This window comes from Pavona decussata, unplaced genomic scaffold (genome assembly GCF_977016875.1).
Source record: "Pavona decussata unplaced genomic scaffold, jaPavDecu1.1 SCAFFOLD_202, whole genome shotgun sequence".
In the NCBI taxonomy this organism is placed as follows: domain Eukaryota; kingdom Metazoa; phylum Cnidaria; class Anthozoa; order Scleractinia; family Agariciidae; genus Pavona; species Pavona decussata.
This window is the reverse complement of record NW_028145610.1, coordinates 1,078,300-1,097,811: the sequence shown is the minus strand read 5'-3', so window position 1 is coordinate 1,097,811 and position 19,512 is coordinate 1,078,300. Positions and strand designations below refer to the sequence as shown.

Genomic DNA, 19,512 nt, shown 5'->3' with positions numbered 1-19,512 from the left:
AGCATTATATATTTGGAAAACATGGCATGTAACTTAATACGCCAGTGAGAAGAAAGAGTTTTTAATTCAAGTATTTTTAGCATCATAACACGGAAATGCGTGATCACATGAAATAAATTACCTGTTGAAGGCATTCAGTAGAGTAGACTAACACCACTTCTTAAAATGTCAAGTAAATTTATAAAAGATTGATTGTCGCTTTCGAGAGAGTAGCTTTTCCCAGTATGGACATTTAGGACATGCTTTGTAAAGCACTTGTGAAGTGCTTAAGGAAGTGAAGAGAATTCAGAAGCTAAGCCAGTGTTGAATGAAATACGTCACAACCTTCTTGATTGCTCTTCCTTGAGGCTTTAATTCTTTTTTTTATTTTTTAATGAATCTTGACTTACATCTGTAGAGAAATTCACTTAATTCAATTTGCGAGAAAACAAGTCTTATTCTTCGCTTGCCCGCTCGCGCAGTGGTGTCACGGCTTATACTATATATCGCGCCGAAATTTCAGTCTCAGGTTTGCGAAAAAAGTGAGAGTTTTGTCACAATTTAGAAACTGCACTAGCCTCCCTCCGAGACCCTCTTTTGGCTCGTCACGTAGTCTTTCCTGTTCGTTGTCGTTCGTGACGAGCCAAAGGAGCGTCTGTGAGGGAGGCTAAAGCTACACTGGCACAAAACTGTGTCATTTGGCTTCTTTATTCATCCAGAAAGCATTCTTACCACAAACGCGAGCTTAGTACCACAATTATACTTAATAGTGCTTGTACTGTTTTTCGCTTTTGACACGGTAGCTTTTCTCAGTTTCGACAATTTGCGAATTGCGCAGCTTTCAAGATAAAGTTTTAATCCGTGTTATCCCTTCTTCTACATGTCAAAATGTCAAAATTACCTTTTTTTGGTAATACTGACGGAGGTAGAATAAATAAAACTTTCCGTGTTCGGTTTCAGCTTGTTTGCAGCTCACCAATAAATGTCGGTCATCGTGATTTCCGCATATTTGGAAGTAGAATTTTCGTATTCGATCCTTCTTGAGAATAGGCCTTATCACGGTTTCCGACGCCATTTTGACGAGTAGGCAAATAGGCTTGAAATAACAGTGTTTGTATGGAAATCCGATGGCAAATAATTTTCATAAAACATCGCTTCTGAAAAATTAATGAATTGGAAACTTTTGGCACTAGGAAAAGGATTTTAAGAAAAAAGATTGAAGGGATGGAGCTGTGCCAGAAAGCGTCCAGTCGTGTTTTGAACTTTCCATACATTTCCCTGTATTTTTTCCCGCGAACTATTTTTACACGGAATGCCCGCAGGGCATGACGTGTCTAGGTTTCGGTCGGGTATCTTTTTCTTCATCGGTGTCATAAATGTGCACATTAATTTATGCATTAAACTCTGTCCTCCCCTAGTAAGGATATATTGTTCTGATTGTCTTCAACAGAAGCGGCCCAATCAAAATCTATTTTTCAGGCACATATCACGAGAGAGGGGACCCACTCATCACTTCTGTGTGACGTCAAATCATCATTTGATTATTCATTAAAACTAGATTAAATTCTTCCCTCTCCCAGAAGGGATCTATTGTTTTGATCGGTCTTGAACAAAAGCGGCCCAATCAAACTCCATTATCTGCGCGTATATTACGAGGGAGGGGACCCACTCATCTCTACTGGTGTGTGTGACGTCAAAGCAAATCATCATTTGGAAAAGTTGTTTTCGTTCAATGGCGGCCACATGTCTGAATTTAAGACTCCGGATCTGCCGTTTTCAGAGAGAAAACCAACCTTTTTCAAGCAGTAAATCGAAATAATAACTTCTAGGTAGTACTCGACAGTTGAAACGGCGGAAATTGGGAGAGTTCACATCAAAGAAAATCCGCTTCAAAAAACAGATCGAATGTTCAACGCGAGGGATTAGAGCTAGAGGAGGCCAGACCAGTTAAGCGGGGTCATGACGTTATTGCATAGTTATTTCTGGTATGATTCCTAGTAACGCAACGATAAGTATCACGCAATATATCTGAATAAAACCATTCAGACAATTATTTCAATGGCCAAGGGAGGATATTTTTTAAATATCTGCGAAACATACAATGGGGAATAATTGGGGCTACATTAAGCATTCCGTGTAATGCCATTAGAGGGGCATCTTGTTAGTAGCAGTTCACGGCTGATTTGCTATACAGACAAATGTATGGAAAGTTCACATGTATGAATTTAAGACTCTGATCTGCCGTTTTCAGAGAGAAAACAAACCTTTTTCAAGCGGTAAATCGAAATAATATCTTCTAGGTAGTAAACGGTGGAAATTGGGAGAGTTCACAGCGAAGAAATTCCGCTTTCAAAAACAGATTGAATAATCAACGCGAAGGATTAGAGCTACAGGAGGCCAGACCAGTTCAGCGGGGTCATGACGTTGTTGCAGAGTTATTTCTGCTATGATTCCTAGTAACACAACGATAAGTATCACGCAATATATATATCTGAATAAAACCATTCAGACAATTATTTCAATTTCCAAGGGAGGATAGTTTTTGAATATCTGCGAAACATACAATAGGGAATAATTGGGGCTACATTAAGCATTTCATGTTAATGCCATTAGCCGGGCATCTTGTTAAACTAGTCATGGGACAAACATCCTGCATACCGCTAGGATTGGAATGTCATGTGTGGATGCGCAATGGAATAAATGTGATGGAATATTTTAAGCCTGGTAAATAAATGAGAATGATGTATTATTCAGTAAGTGACACAGGCATACTCCATCCTTCTCATGCATCTGTTTGGAAATCAGTTCCGCAAAAATGCTTGGGGTAGGGAGGCTAGATTCTTCCGTTGTTGTTTTTGGTGAAGATGTTGTGAATCAGCTCTGAACCGCGCCTTTTTGGGGGTTAACAATTCCCAGATTAACAATTTCCAGACCAGTTTTCCGATCCGCCCGGCCTTTCAATTTCATGACTTATTTCAGACCTTTGTAGTTTTAGGGGGGGGGGGGGCATTAAAGGGGAGGGGAGGGTGCACTGAAACGCAATACTGCATTAAAAAACCCTCAACTGATCGGGTTGAAAATCAACGAAATGTCGAAATAGCGTTTGCAAAATGCTAACACCGCGCAGCAACAGTGAAATACCGTAAGAAAATATTGCCCGAAACAGAACCGAATCGGGTTAATTCTGCCTGAAGCCGACTGCAAACAAGCATGTCCCTCTCTTAGTGGCTGTGATCACGACATCCCTTGACCTGGGATGGGTATCGTCTGGTAGGCTTTCGTCTGTAGGCAACGTATGTAAGTGCGGTCTCGGATGGTCTTTTAGTAGTTTTGGTCCGAAATAGGGTACAAATTTTGACAACCTTAGTCTGATATAAGGGGAACTTTTTCTCTTGGTTTGATTGAAAGCCGGTATAGGTTAAACATTGCCGTGTTGTCCTATTTTGGTCTGTTTTATGTCATTTTGTCTGAATAAATAGGGTACGAGAACATTGAGGCTGAGCTAAAAAAGAATAGTTTTATGAACATATTAAGAACAAATTGCACCCAGATTACACAGGAGATAGAAAGACAACCCTACGTTGAGGTGAGTGAAGTTTATTTCCACATTTATACGAAGGCGATGTATTTTAGCATTTTGAGAAATGAAGTGAACGCATTGAAAGTCTCTAAATCGGCCATACCGTTTACCCGATGTATTTGATCGTGTGTTTCGGTGGCCTAAGAAACAGGCAAAGAAAATTTCCCATTCCTTCTATGTAATGAAAACTTAAAGAAACGTACTTAAAAAAAGGTTTAATTACAGCGGGCGATATAGTATCTTATTTAATACATAGGGTCTTGTATGAGGTTACTCTCTCTCAAAACCACTATTTTTGTCCACTCAATTGCTCAATTTAATCCAAACTTACTGAAGTCATAAATACCTCCAAACATGAGGTTATTTAGCTTGGTATCCGTTCTCTCTCATCCTGTGAGCAGAAGTAATTGTTCGCTCGATCGCTCTACATCCACATAGATGGACCAAGTACCAGCAAGGTACACCTCCGCTTGGTGCTTTCACGATATAATAATGACCCTTGTTTATTTTTTGTTTTGTGTAAGGTTTTTTTTTTTGTTGTTGTTGTTTTGTTTTCGTTGCTTTTTACGGAACGGCTATTGCTTTCGTTCTTTTTAATCCTTAGGATTTCATTTACTTTTCCTTACGTTTTTTTTAACAAGTTACTGGCAGCAACAACAACATTCTTCATTTGACCACAATGAAATAAATTTGGAGCAATAAAAACACTTATGTGATGCAAAACTGAGTTCGAGCTTTTAGGATCATGCATGAGTAAAAATGTTTTCAACATTTGCATATCACCAAGTAAAGATAAAATAGCCGGTATTCGGCTTATAGTACAAGGTAATCCAGATTAGGGTGGTAAGCCTAACCTTTCGTAATAAAAGCACTAAAACTATGCATACAGTTTAATGGTATACGTTAAACACAAATTCAAAAATGTGACTTGAAATGAAGTTTAATTTAAAACAGCTGAAAACAATAGCATGCATACTTTTTAAATTTTGTATGTACAAAATACCGTTGTTCTTACATAGTAAGAATAAAACGTGGAAATGAGCAAAAGCGAATAAGTAGAAAGAAAAATTGATTCAGAAATCAGAGTTACAAGATAGCTCCTGACCGTAGTATAGCAAAATATACATGTGAACGCTGGAAACAGTCAGTTAAGGAACTTTAAACAGTCTACCCCTAGCGCCTACTAAAATTTTCATTTGGACTTTATGGTTCCTTGGCGGCTCTCTGGATTGTAAACTGGCTACGGACCTCTGCAATCATAATTTGGGTACCGATATACCTCCTACTAACGAGGTCCGTATTGTAAGTTACGGACCGAGTTTCTTGGGCCATAAATCAACGGGAAAAAACTGACGAGGATCCGTAATAAACTTACAGTACGGACCGAGAAAACGACTTGGGTTAGTAAGATATTTATTATATCTCTGAGGTTAATCGAGCACGCGGGAAAGGAAACTTTCAAATTTAGCGGGCCGTACATTGAAATACGGCCCGCAAAATTGACCAATCACAGCACGCGTACTAACTGAGAGATATTGAGAGATATAATAAATTGGCGTGTTGCGGCTTCTTTAATACAACTGAATCTCCTCGGGCGACCACCACTCGGAAAATGCAACCTATTCAAGCAAGAAATTGTCCTTCTTCGACAGGATATCTCCTTCTCAAATCCAAGACCTCTTCAAATGAGCCAGCTCTGCTAGACTAGGTGAACACACATGCAGTTTATGGTATTTTTGGCTTAGTTCGCTCACGAGGCGTCTGACAATACGTGTTTGAATGTACATGAAAGGTAAAAAATACTGAAAATATTTTACAATTTTAAGCAGTATTTTAGTGAATGCTATCTTTCAACGTAACGATGTTCGATTAAAACTGAAAATCTATATCACCAAGTAATCACAGATTTTTGCAGGGCAAAACTCGACATAATCAAGGCCAGCAGCAGTTGTTCATTTCAGCTGTTTGCGTGGCATCCATACTGAAATCCTATGGAGACAAAACGATTTTGCTCTGTTAAGGAAGGCACAGTCGAGGGTTGAGTCACCACTACTATACCCTGCTCTATTTCTACTTCCCCCCCTCCCCCCCACCCTGGATGGGACGATACTCTGCTCTATTTCTACTGCCCCCCTCCCCCTGGATGGAACGATACTCTGCTCTATTTCTACTGCCTCCCCCCCCCCCTCCCCCTGGATGGGACGATACTCTATTTCTACTGCACCTCTCCCCCTGAATGGGACGATACTCTGCTCTATTTCAGTTCCCCTCCCCCGCCCCCACCTGGATGGGACGATAATCCATCCCACTCTATGTGATTCTTTAAGTTTAAAAGTATATGGCTTACCTGTCGTACACTGGATCGTTGTTTTTCTTCGCATTTACGGTATTAACACTGAAAGAAAGTCAATTTTGTTGACAATACGTTAAACAAATTGTATTGGTTTAAACTGATTCCATATATTGATAATCAGTAGCACAAAGTTTAGAACAATGAAATTTTCAATTTCTGACCTTCCACTGTATAACGGGTTTTTACTTTCTTTGAGCTCTTCATAGGCGTTGGGAACATTACTGAAGAAAACGGAAAAAACAGACAAAATGTAGATTCTGATACGATTTCGAACATTTAACACTTTATGTAATATTTAACTGATTTTATATCTATCTTTTCACCTGCTTAATGCGGGCCCTGTGGCAGACACGCCAGACAACTATCTCTTAATTCTATTACTACGTCACGGTTATTACGAACTCACAAAATGGCCACCTCCCGTTTGGCTTGAAAGCTAGGGCACAGTTGGCGGAGCACTGCACCGGCATCGCAAAGGTCATGGGTTCGAATCCCATTCAAACGAAAAATTATTTCAGGTTTTCTTTTCGCAACTGCTTATGAGTTGCGTACTTAAGGTTACCGTATACCTTTAGTGGTGTCTCGCGTCCAAGCAATGTAGCGCGTCCGGTTTAAACTGTAGATACCTAAACCCCTATATCAAATTAAAGCTTATAGAGCTGGCTATCAAACTATACCAAGAATTTGAAATCAATTGAATTGTCGAATTTTCAGCGCTGTTTTCTCGAATCAATTTTTTCACTTGAAGGGGACAATTTAAAGAGCTAAAACTCAAAGAGAATTTGTTCGTTTGCCTTCCAATTTGGACAGTAGCTAGCTTAACTTACAGACAACGAAATCGTTTCTGCGAATTTTTTCTTTTGAAATATTTTTTCTCCGAGAGCGATTTTTGTACTCCACTCCACATTTTCTTAAATTCTATTTCGAAAATGTTCTGTAACTTTTTACTGCAATAGAATATGGCAAAACGCAGACACGTTTTTTTAGCGCTTTGACGGTCCAGAAACTGAGGAGGAAATTAAATTAGCAAAAAACAAAATTCCCTTTGACTTGTAGCTTTCAAAAGGTGATTCGGACGCTCGCATTTAAAGGTCGTGACAAGTTCGACAATTAATTTTATTTCCAAATTCTTGGTATAGTTTGATAGCCAGCTCTATAAGCTTTAATTTGATATAGGGGTTTAGGCATCTACAGTTTAATCTGGACGCTCTTCATCGCTCGGACGCGAGGCACCATGGTTTGCCATTTAATTTCATTCATTCTTTTATCCGTTCTTCAAATATATGTTTTTTCTTTAGTTTATTTACTTCAAGACACAAGTCGTACGCGTTAAAGGGAGGAGTTCACGGTTCTGCACATGTCCATGAATCAAAATACGTTTTTGCCTTTGCTCGCTATAACCCAAGCCTGTTTAATTTAATTCGTTGTTTATGAACCATTCGGAAAGGAATAGGTAACTCGGGTGGTAATTTTTTCATATGATTGCGTTATTTCGCATGCAAATAACTGTAAACACATCTACCGTGGAATAAATCCTACAGGTCAACGCTAAATTCAATATCAACAAAATGAGTACAATCCACTAGCATTTTCCGTGAATTTTGGTCATCAGTCATTTTGCTTGGACCAATTATAGAATATGATTACTGAAGTACCTGTGAGTGGGATTTTTAAGGCCATAAAGTTGATAAGAAAGAGAAAAAAGCATTTAGATTCATGCACATGCGCTGAAATGTGAACCCCTCCCTTCAGTAACAGGATCAAGTCATTGTTTTTACTTGCTAACCTGCTGTTGTATAATGGATTTACTCTGTCTTTGACCTCTTCATAAGCATTGAACTCATCGACCCTGTTTTTAAAGAGAATTGTCACAAATTATAAACCATTTAACTCGTTTAAGTAAAAGTTTATTTTCAGCAGTGATCAAGGAGAATTAAGAACTTGGGTAGTATGACCGGTACTTTCCGGATCCGTTACCTCACAGCATCAATAAAATTTGCCTCTTATTTATAAACAAGGGCGCAATTGATCAAAACACGATTAAGGTAACTCAGTGTTAGTGTGAGCTTGGATTACAGTTTAATTACCAATCAGTAAGCGTTTTCCAAAAGATTTTTGCCCTCAAGTTTGACTTTAACTTTTCTTTGCCTTAAGCTCAAGATAAGAATATTTATTATTATTTCCATTGCGCATATGCCACACTTTGACATTCCAATCCGAGCAGTACGCAGGATGTTTGTCCCATGAACCGAGTTTAACGGCCTTAGCTCCCACGAGTCTCCTGTAGCTCAGTGGTGGAGCATCCGAACTAGTAATCGGAAGGTCTTAGGTTCGACTCCTGATAGGAGCACTCGCTTTTTTTTTTCGAGTATGCCTGTGTCATTTACTGATTAAATACAACATTCTCAAGAATATTTTCGTTCGTCGAAAATATTCTTATCTTAAACCTCGATTAAATGGTCCAGATGTGGGGGGTGGGGTGGGGGAGAATGGGTTTTATGAAGTATCATATCGCGTCGTGAGGGAAGGGGGTAGGGGCAACTAGACGAGAATTAGTGGAAGTGAAGGACACCGCGGAACTGGCGACCACTTTGTGTTCCTTAACCTTGTATAATCCCTACATGAACATCTGCTTTCAATCTGTACTAGCTAAGAAAAATGTTAGGGAGGTATGTCTCATGAAGCTGTTAAGAGAATGAAAAAGAACTGGACGTACCTGTTTTCAAAGGTTTTGCTTGAAGTGCAGCGTTTATCTGGCTTGGTGATCTCACTATTATGCTCGTTGTTGTTTGTGCCACTAAAACAAAAACCGAAAAAAAAAATACAAGATAATGTAATTTTCTTATACAAAAGGCGGATGCCCTCGCGCTCTGGAGGCTCTAAAGGGTCTTTAGCTGCACATGCACGGCTGAATGAATGATTCATCATTGATAACAGTTTTTGTACCTGAAGAGGCTACCCTATATAAATATTTAATATATAATGGTAATTGAACTGAATGGAGTGCAGCTGGGTCTGAAATCATACGTGTGATTTCAATTTGAAATCACAAGTTTGATTTCAGACCAAAATTGTACGACTCAAAGTTCAATTACCACTTTATTAAACCTATTTTGAAATCACACAAAAAGGATGCGACTTAGAGCAAAAAAAAAGGTGCAATTTGTGAATAAATCGCACTGTTGAGAACCAATCAGATTGCAAGGATCACCACTGAGTGATTTCAAATTGGGTGTAATAAAAACTGTTAGTATTAAAATTATTTTAATTATAAGAAACCTGTAAGAAGCATTTGTTTCTTAGAGCAGCAACAAAACAAAACGGATTATTGATTATTGATTATTCAGCATGTTTGTTTAAACAAGATAAACCTCCATGACTGAGGTATCTGAGAGACTCACTATTTGCGGTTTATGTCCAGTGCAACTGCTTTTTTCCCGTTTGAAAATGTGACTGCAAGTCCTTCTTCCTCACTGTTGCTTCTATTTCTTTGGGTAAAAAAACAAGATGAGAGAATGGCTTGGATTGAACGAGAATTATTTAGGATGTGCACGAACCATCCCGTGTAACTGATAAGACTAACCTAGCACAAAGAACTGAACAGACCCGGGCGCTGTATTGGGAGATGTTGCACCAAGCACCATCGTTAATCTACAACCCCGGACAAAAAAATAGAGACACCTAGACGCCTCCCCCCTCCCCCCCCCCCCCCCCCTTTCCGCAGCAAAATTGACGTTACAAAACGTTGGAGTGTCCAAGCGAAAATCTGATTTTGGTTATTTCAACTTTGATTAAGGGCTGTAGCTTCTGACTGACGTGCAAAATGATTTGAAAAAAGTTTTTTTTTTCTTTTTGGCGTCTGAAGTTCTTCTCCATCCGACTTGATTGCTTTATTCGTGACCAACGAACAGATTTTCTGGGTAGAAAACGGCGGAAGTGAAAGAAAAGCTGTTGAATGAAGTGGGAGGGGGAGTGGGGGGTGGAGATATGTCCGCTTTCTCTTCTCCTCGATTAAGGAACGTGCGCAAAGGCTACACTTGTTTGTCTGAATTTGTGTACACACAGTATAAAAACAAAAAACGCAATAACGTTTGCGCATTTATAAACGTTAGAAACGATCTAATTACTAAACGACTTTAAACTCGTTTTCTTACCGATCTCTACGAAAGTAGAACAGTGCTGCTGCTATTGCGCCACCTATTATAATTAAGGTAGCCACCACCCCGGCTAGGACATAAATTACATTCACTCTGGCCACACGTCCCTTCCGTTGTACGTCATGTACGCCCATTATATCCGTCGCAGCTGGGCTAGTGCCAGGCTCTGTAGATTCGTTGGTAGTTGACTCTGTGTCACCCGAAGATGGTGGCCTTCTCGTAGGCACTGTTTGTTCTTCAGCTGTGCTAATGTCTGGCCCTGTAGATTCGTTGATAGTCGACTCTGTGCCAGCCGTAGATGGTGGTTTTCTCGTCTCTGTGTTTGCCGTAGCTGGTGGTCCTCTTGTAGGCGTTGTTTTTTCTACAAAGGTGGCTTGACTACTTGAGATTACCTTTAAGGTTGTTGAGTTTATTGTTGCCTGTGGTGGTATCGTTGTTGTTCTTTTCCCGTTGCTGTTGGTAGTTAGTATACTGATTGCAGTAGTTTTGACTGCGGCTAAGAAAAAAACTCCACATTACCATCAAATGATATACATACTGTGTTTGTTTAATTCGTTCTAAAGACCAGCTCCCAGTTGTCTTGATAGCTCAGTTGGTATAGCACTGCATCGGTATTGCAGAGGCAATGGGTTCGAATCCCGTTCAATCCTGAATTTTTCAGGCTTTCAGTTTTCGCAACTGCTTTAGTTATGGGCAGAAATGCAATGGTCTTTCATCACATTTTCCAATTTCATCTTTTTAAAGAATTACTTACTGCAAGTTAGAAAGTGGTTGGGTGTCTAGCGTAATTGGCCGTAAGTGAGTACTGCCTATATAAATTAAAACGGTGTTTATTTATTTTTTTGTGATTATCGATCTGGTCTTTATTTGGCAACAACATTAAATGACATACTATGAGCGAGAAATATATCTTACAAGAAGCATTAAAACGGTTGTTTCATCAGAATCAAGTGAAAACTAAGGGTAACAAAATATAAGTCCCACTGACGCGAATCGTAGCTTGCCCACGTGACCAGAGCTTTAAAGGAGCATTGTCACCTATTTTTAGTATCACTTTGAATAAGCTATGAAACATATTTGTATCGAAGGAAACATTGAAATAATGGTTCAGTTTCGTTAACAATAACGCTACTAGTAGTGCACAGAAACTAAAATTAATTATCTTTGGCGGCGGATGGCTAGGATAGAAATGGATTGCAACTTGGCCACTTTTTTCAAGTTCTTCCTATGTACTATTTACAGAGAAATCGCTTATTATTGTTTGATCGTCCTCGTACAAATCCCTTAATATTTTCCTTCCGATTTTCTAAGAATAATCTCAAGTTAGAGAAAAAGTTCTTTGTCAAACATTTAAGCAGTTTTGCACAACGCACAGCAATATCTCTGTGACAGTGCCCCTTTCAAACTCGAGTGATTAGGCATACCTTGGAATGAGACAACTTGGTAACTGGCGTTAAATCCTGTAGAGGTTACATTGTCATCTGAGTGGAACATAACTATCATGTTGTTGCTGGTGGATCTGATGGGTTGAGACGGACCTGGCTTGTTATCGTCGCAGAATTTCCCAATTAAAGCCATGGATCCATTTTTGAGAGTTTCCCACACTTCGACATAGTCGCACTTACAGCACCGCCTTTGTAATGCAAAATTCTCAAACGTGAGCAAGATGGTGTAATTCTGGGGGGCATTAATCTGCCACTTGCACGAGGACTTGTTGTTGTAGTTCTGTGGATAGTATGGACTCGAGAAGGCCCCTTTGAGAGCTGTCAGTTTCCAGGAACACGCTGTTTGGAGAGAGAAAAAAAGAACTTTTCACTTGTTTTTTAGCTCGCTGGTTGACAACAAGTCACAGTTTAGCCGTGAATTACAATTCTTATCAGTTAAGTTAGGACGAATTCGTCAATCTTGCCCCTGGCACCTAGCTATGCACCTGCCGGAAAAAAAACTTTCCAGCTCTGAAAAACCCTCGCAGACCCAACAGCATTAGTCCAAATAGACCGTTTTTGTATCCTCTGTATTGGACTGGAACTAGCATGCACACTAGGCTTAAGCAGAGAAATCTGTTCAAATGAAAATATCTTTTTTTTGATATTTCCCCACAAGAGCCTCCATTGCAAGCTCGATCCAAATCACTACCGAGAATACGATTATGATGTATTGGAGTCCGCACTCAGCACTATCATAGTCAAAAAAGGAATGATAAATGATAAATGTCTTTGTTATATGTTTTTGTTAGCATTTTTGTTAGCATTTTTGGCCTTGACAGTGCACAGACGACAATGTGTTGGAGCAACTGACCAATAGAAACGTTCGTGTTAAGATATTCAACTGTAGTGTGAACATTCAAACAAAGGATTGTGCACTGTGGTGGTCCTTCAACATAAATTGCAGCACCATTGTTTTCGTGGCAAAGTTTCATAACCAATTTCTCAATTAACTATGGCACTATTAAAAACAGAAACAAAGTTAACGTTACCTTGATAGTAACAGTAGTAAATGCGGGGATTTAGGCGCTCAGCTCCATAGGGATAAGGAGAGGTTTTCTGGTTATGATTGTTGGTATCCTCAGTATCATACGTGATGTACTCCATTGAATGAACAGCGTTCAGCACCTCTTGGCAATGTTCCGTGAACGCTATGAGGTAGAATGGTTTATCGATTGGTAACTCGACAGGGTTATGGTACGATCCTGATACATGACAGCAAAAGAATATCTTTGTGTCGTGGTTGTATACTCCGTCTGGAATTATACCGAACTTCAAGTTGCCATTCTTTCCATTTGCACCGTTTTCGTCATCCCACAGCACTGAGCCGCTCAGCATGCCCGCGGGACATCCCGATCCTTTGCGATAGATGCAGTATTGACCCTTGGGCCATGGTTTCCTGTTGCTGTCGAGGGCGGTCGTATTATCTGTCTTCGTACAGAAAAACTCCATCACGTCATTTAACACACGATGCGCTTGCAGATTAGAGTGAGGGGAAATGATTGTTCGATCGCCACCATCCTCCAAGTCCTGGTAAATGTGCCCTCGCATCCAGGAAAACCCTTTCGCGTTTGGACAATTTGACTTGGGCATTGGCAATCCATACTTTCCTGCAGGCCATAAGACGGAGCTGCAGAAAGCTGGATAAAAAGGAAACTTATTTGATTTTGCACTGATCATGAAAGGAAGCCTACCGCATAATTCCCAATACAAGTCCTCCCCTCCTGGCCCTTAATATAAATCCACAGATTCTTGGCCACTAATGTATCAGTCAATTCCAAGCGCGATCATCCCCCCCCCGGGCAACCCCCGGGCATTTGACCCCTGTTCGGCTCCACATAGTGGGGCATTTGACGCGAATAGAAACCCGACCCATCGGGCATTTGACCCGTCGAAAAAATGCTGGTCAGCGGTCGCATAAATTGTCGGAATGCTTTATTCACAACCAGAATTTACTCGTATATTTTGCGTCAAACAGTTTTTAATGTAGTAATGCACTTGTCATCGGCTTCCCCGAGGGGGGGGGACCCCGGGCTGATGTGGGGGAATACGGGGACTTTATGGGGACTTTGCAACAAATTTCTTCCCTTGTGGTGGGGGAAATGTGGGGACTTAGATTTTTGAATGCCCTACTCTAGGGGAAAATATGGGGACTTCGCCTATGTTCAACTGAGAGGAGATTGGGGACGATTTTTGTTCGCTCGATCGATGGCAAGATGGCGGAGGAGAACAAGAAGGTATGTTTTAAAATCCATTGTTTTTTGTCTATCAAACAGACCCTTCCGTCAAAAATTTGTACGTATTTGTAGGCATAGGCAACTTTAAAATTCCTCTGTGTATATATTATTGTTTATAGAGGTCACTGTTAAAGGTCAACAGGTCGTCTTTTGTTAGTGATATAATAGAAGCGGTCTGTTAAATTGTTAAAGATAGAAAAAGTTGATTTTTTTTAAAATATTCACAAGAATGTTAATTTCTGAAGCATCACAGCAACTGTTCAGAGTACTCAGGAAACTTAAGGACGTTGTGTTTAGAAGCAGCAATGAACCATCATGATAGTGTGTTTTCCCTTGTTCTTCATCAGTCCGGATAGATTGAAAACAGATTCTGGGGAATTCAGGACTGAATGAAAAGTTGAAATTTTCACCATACTGCGCATATACAGTAAGAGGAGTGATTTATAGCAACTTATGGAGTATTCAAGAAAAAATAATTAAAGTTCAGTTTTCATCAGAATGCAAAGTCCGAGGGTTTGCCGACTGTTTAAAGAACCCAAATAAAGTTCTGAAGTGCATCTTCAAATCCAGTTGGGTTCGCCAAATACTGGGGACTTTGCAAGAAACAAATCCCGCACGGGTGGGGAAATACAAGAACTTTGAAATACACAATTAGCAAAGTCCCTATATCAGCCCGGGGTCCCCCCCCTCGGGGAAGCCGATGACAAGTGCATAAGCCATTTAATACTACTATAGAGAAGCGTTCCAACAAATATATCTGAGATTGTTTTTGGCATGGCCGGGTTACATATTGCCCTTCGCTTCTCAATTTCAGTGGTATGTCCAAGCTCCCTCAAGCTTCGTTCTCCCTTGGCTCGGCGTTCGAAGCTCGACTTGTTGGCATGTCTAGGTTTCATAACATAGTGTTTTTTATCATTGTTCCTGTTACCACACGTATTAGCAAACTTCATGTACATTTAATATAAAAGAAAAGCGAGTATCGGTACATATATCGTTAAACTCTCTGTTAGTTGAGTTTCATATGTGATGTTATGCATTATCTTTAATAATAAATTGTTTTAAATTTATTAATGTATGAATTTCGTTGATTTTTATATAAACAGAGCTAGCGAATACAAAAAAAAAAAACAACACGATTCATGACTTTTCAGCCCCAACCAGTGGGGCATTTGACCTAGAAATCGGCCCATATAGAGGGGAATTTGATCAGGCATTTTTAAAAAAGTCAAATGCCCGGGGGTTTGCCCGGGGGGGGGATGATCGCTTTTGGAATTGACCCAGACATAAACTCCTTTAGATAATAAGATAAATTAGCTGCTCATTTGTTAAATTCAATTACACGATTATGACCCTGTAATAGTCGAGTAATTAAAATTTTTCTCATTGTAATATATCAAAACTTGGTTTTAAAATAAAGATAACCATTCTTGACCTCGTTTTATTTATTTTCTACTCTGAATTATCAGATGGCTCTGGATTTATATTCAGTCTTATGTCTTGTAACGTGTTTTCTTGTCATCTTATAATTGTATCGTTTTTCTTGAAAAGTAAGTTTCACTTTCCCTGAAGAAGTCATTCCGTGCTTGAAGAAATATTGGAAAATATACCGCGGCGGTATAAACCCCAGCTTTGCAGTCAGCTTTTCTTAATTTGTTAGTTGCATTCTTTCTAGCGTAGTAACATTTTCAATGTTTCAACGGAAAAACTTTTCACTTGATGTGTTAAGTTAACAATCAGTTAAAAAAGATACGTTCTTTAAAATTCAGTTTATGTTACCTGTAAAAGCTGGTTAAATCCTAAAAAAGTGTGGACAGAATGCCAGGCGAAATCCTGAGATTTTAGTAACGACAAACGCATTGTTTTGATTGGAAGTGAAAAAGAAAGAAAACACTTAGCGCGCAGGACTGTACCAGGGTACAAATCTCTATACCGAAAACACGCAGAGAACTCTCGATTTAACGAACCGCTATATAACGAAGTCTTCGGTATAACGAACGATATTCCGCTTCAGGCCCGCAAAAGTTATAAGTCAAATGAATGAGACAGGACCTCGATATGACGAAATCCTCGCTACAGCGAACACAATCCGGACCTCGTTTCCAGAGTCTCTCCTCTTCTCGTCCCCCAGAGCCTCAAGGGACGAGAAGAGGAGAGACCCTGGTGACGAGATTTCCCCGATATAAGGCGTTGACATTTAATTTAAATGCCGACACGCGACTAAAGATGAATGCGGAAAAGACCAACAGCGAGCCAACAACTTCTCAATCAACAGTTCATTACTTTTGCAGTATGTGCTGTAGGGAAAGGTATTTCCCACACAGTTTTCCAGTGCCGTAGCTATGTACAGTTTACCGGTAGCTTCATACAGACATATTTAAAGCACAAATGTTGTTTAATCGTTCAGATCCGGAAATGCTAGTGAGTGCAACAAAAACAGTTATTAACTACAGTATACGTACGTAGCTCGATACAACGAACATTTTCGGGTTGTTTTTCCGCAGATTCGTTTTACATGTTTTCGATCATTAGTTAACGAGCCAGTTTCCTTAGTTCCTAGGCACTTCGTTAAATCGAGGTTCCACTGTTTCTAAACAACTGAGCAAGCTAATATTTTGTTGTTTATTACATTTTCCCATGTAGCAAAACACAGAAGCTTATTTATCGTAAATGTACATCGTACAAGGGATTAGACAGTCAACCTAATCCACTCATTAAAAGAAGATTAATTACGAAAACACGTGCAGTTGTGTTATGCAACTAGAAAGTCCACGTGTGGCCAGTGACAACCCTTCTTTTTTTTTAACCAAAAGGATATTCCACAAGAACGATAAAACTTGACAGAAAAATTAAAAATACTTATTTACTAATTTAATTAGAAGCTCGTAGCCATTCATTTTGAAGATGCTATCATAAAAATTTCAACCATGGGCCGTGACCCCCAAAAAAGCGTCCTCTTCTTAAGTTTCCAAAGCTTGAAATCGAGTCATTTTGTAAAAGCACGTTCGAGATTGTTAATGCAACTGTCAAAACAAGACAAAACAAAACTGACTGCTGGGCTGACACCACACGACACAGGGCTTTTTTTATTTGAGCCAATATTTCAACGTGTGCCACTAGTCTTCTTCAGGGCCAGAGTTACAATGAGAAAAACTAACAGCTCTTAAAAGTTTAAAGTTGAACTTAAACAAAAATTTGTATACACTATGTCATGTACACTAGTTAACATTAGCCGTTTATGTTTACGTTCAAATTTAAACTTTTAAGAGCCTTTAGTTTCTCTCATTGTAACTCTGGCCCTGAAAAAGACAGCTGGTATTTGTTGAAATATGGGCTCCTGGCCCAAATAAATAAGTCCTTTGCCGTAGTGTCAGCCCTGCAATCAGTTTGGTTTATTTACACGTAAAGTGACTTCTGGTGCGTGCATTTCTACTGCAAGGGCCGCTAAACGTATTCAGTGAACAGTTTGTTTGTGCGTCGTGTGGTCCCCTGCATGCATTAAAACGTTTGGAAAAAAACACACATTGTCTCGGGTAGGGGGGTTATCGAAGACACCATCTATATCATGTCATGAATCTTACCGACATTTTATTGGCTTTAAAATTTGAGTTGACAGAGAAATACTCTGTTAGCAAGAGTCAGCATTGCTAGATTAACAAGAAAAGTGAAATTTCAATCTCATTGTCATGTGTTACTGCTGGGTAAAGGGGTGGCTATGCAATAAAGACACCATTTTTTGAGGTTGAGGGAGGGGGGTGCAGGCAGAGACCACCATCTATTTTGTGGTTTGATGGGTCCAGTTCGAGAATAGCAGTTTTGATCACTTCCCAAAGTACCCTGTTCAAACCAAACCAGCCTTAGCAGTTCTAAAAAGCCTATCGAAAAATAAATCCACTCTGCACTACACATGTAAGAGTGAACGAGCAACACTTCTACCCCACCCCAAGTCCATCCCTACCCCCTGTCTCAAATTAGGACGCTGCGCTTACGTTTTTAAGCGGCCTTTGTCAGTCGAGCCTTGAGTTCCACTTTTAAAAAGGTCTCATTGGAGTGGTCTTTACGGTTATATACCTCGGGTGATGCGAGGGATTTCCAAATAATTGGATGCAATTTCGTGCGGATGCATATAGCGTCGGTTTCAAAACGACGCTAAACCGACGCTATGACGCAACAAATCCGTTTGGGGCAAGATTAAACACGTACCTTGGTCAGCAAAACAGCAAAATAGCACAAGCCTAAGAGCGCTGCAACAGGAAAACATAACTTCATCCGCGGTTTTTGTTTTTGTTGTTGTTGTTGTTGTCTTTGCTCAAGGTTGTTTAGACTGGGTAGTAGTTTCTGGGAAGCGTCGAGAAATACTACACGATCTAGTGATAATAAACTCAGTGATAATTGTATACGCTGTGACCTTTTCAAAGAGGTCAAGAGGGAAACTGCTACACTGATGCATTTGTTGAAATGTTCTATGAATAGAAATTTAACGGAAGTTCAGTCGAGACAAAAAGCGCCGTGTTAAAACAGCTGAAGTGCCATTCGAGAGGCGGTAACTTTTCCAGATGATATTCACATGGCTTTTAAAAACACTGGGACAGAATAAAAAAAATCAATGATAAATTCGATATCGATCGTGCGTAAAGTAAACGACGCCATTTTTGCCATCATTGAAATGAGGGCTAGGGGCGGTCTTGGGTATTGCGAAGTTTATGAATATATGTAGGAAAGGAATATCTTGGCAAGTCCATTGAAATCCGACTGAGAAAATTGGGGGTAACCACGCATTAGTTTCAGAGATAATTAAGCTTCAAGTTGGAAAAAAATTCCATACTTTGTTATGTATTTTAATCTAAAAAAGAGCAAGGCTGATTTCACGGTTAGGGAAATCAGGGGGATATTTTTCCAATACTTCGAAAGGTTCCGCCTTTCTTCTTCAGGGTATGTTTGAGACTGACCCTGACGCAGAAGATATAGGCTAAAGTTGACTGAAACAAAACGTTACAATTTGAAATGTCATGTGGTGAAAATACAACTTGTCAACAGGCATGAGCAAAATATTTTAGCTAACGTTCACGCTTATTGACAAGTTGGTATTTTCAATTTTCAAATCGTAACGTTTTTGTGTATGTAACTTTAGCCCATGTTTAAAACGTTTTAGAAATATTGTTGGTTCAAGAATGCGTGGTTACCCTCAATTTTCTTTTTGGATTTCAATACTAACTGTTCTTTTCCTTCATATTTCGATCAAAAAACCTTTTGAATTAGTAGGTATCGTGCTTAACAGAACTCTTTCTTTTTTATAACAATATTGTTTTTCTTCCCAGGCTGAATATTCCCGGTTTTTTTCTGCCGATTTTAGGCTGAAAATGTTCTTGTAAATATTCTTAATTATAGCTTATGCAGTAACGGACAAACAACAAGATATTAAATGTGAATTAGGGAGAAACGAAGACTCGGAAAAAAGCCGTGACCCTTGCTCACCATGGTGCCTCAAGTAGCTCAGTGGTTAGAGCATCCGACTAGATCACGGAGGGTCGTGGGTTCATATCCCATATGGGACTCGGATTTTTTTCCGAGTCTTCGTTTCTCCCTAATTCACATATATAGCTTATGCATTGTTTATATTTTGTACTGCACAAATGCATTACATGTACCGCTCATCATTGAACATTTGGCTGTCCGAGGCTAGTGAAGAGTTTTGTTCGTTGGCTAGTTTTGCCGTTTAGATAAA

At 39.6% G+C, this 19,512-nt stretch overlaps 1 protein-coding gene across 2 annotated transcripts; it reads right to left on the bottom strand.

Annotated features, from left to right (window-relative positions):
- Positions 1-3,556: 3,556 nt before the first annotated feature.
- Positions 3,557-18,197, bottom strand: LOC146461020 (uncharacterized). Of its 2 annotated transcripts, XM_085087457.1 has the most exons (11): positions 17,991-18,197; positions 12,546-13,193; positions 11,494-11,853; positions 10,552-10,565; positions 10,067-10,506; positions 9,314-9,400; positions 8,629-8,709; positions 7,699-7,761; positions 6,074-6,133; positions 5,907-5,954; positions 3,557-5,548 (listed from the first exon to the last, which is right to left on the bottom strand). In XM_085087457.1, the coding sequence occupies exons 1-11, from the start codon at positions 18,046-18,048 to the stop codon at positions 5,512-5,514; spliced, it is 1,896 nt and encodes a 631-aa protein (XP_084943583.1). In that variant the 5' UTR covers positions 18,049-18,197; the 3' UTR covers positions 3,557-5,511. The 2 variants fall into 2 exon arrangements, with proteins under 2 accessions (XP_084943583.1, XP_084943581.1); XM_085087455.1 differs by having other exon boundaries at positions 10,067-10,565; positions 17,991-18,196.
- Between the last annotated feature and the right edge of the window lie 1,315 nt (positions 18,198-19,512).

Coding starts and splice junctions, on each gene's coding strand:
- LOC146461020 (XM_085087455.1), bottom strand. CDS start 18,048: ATGTTTTCCTGTTGCAGCGCTCTTAGGCTTGTGCTATTTTGCTGTTTT. Junction 9,401..10,066: donor TTCTACTTTCGTAGAGATCG/GTAAGAAAACGA, acceptor TTTTACCCAAAG/AAATAGAAGCAACAGTGAGG. Junction 8,710..9,313: donor CTGGACATAAACCGCAAATA/GTGAGTCTCTCA, acceptor TTTTTGTTTTAG/TGGCACAAACAACAACGAGC.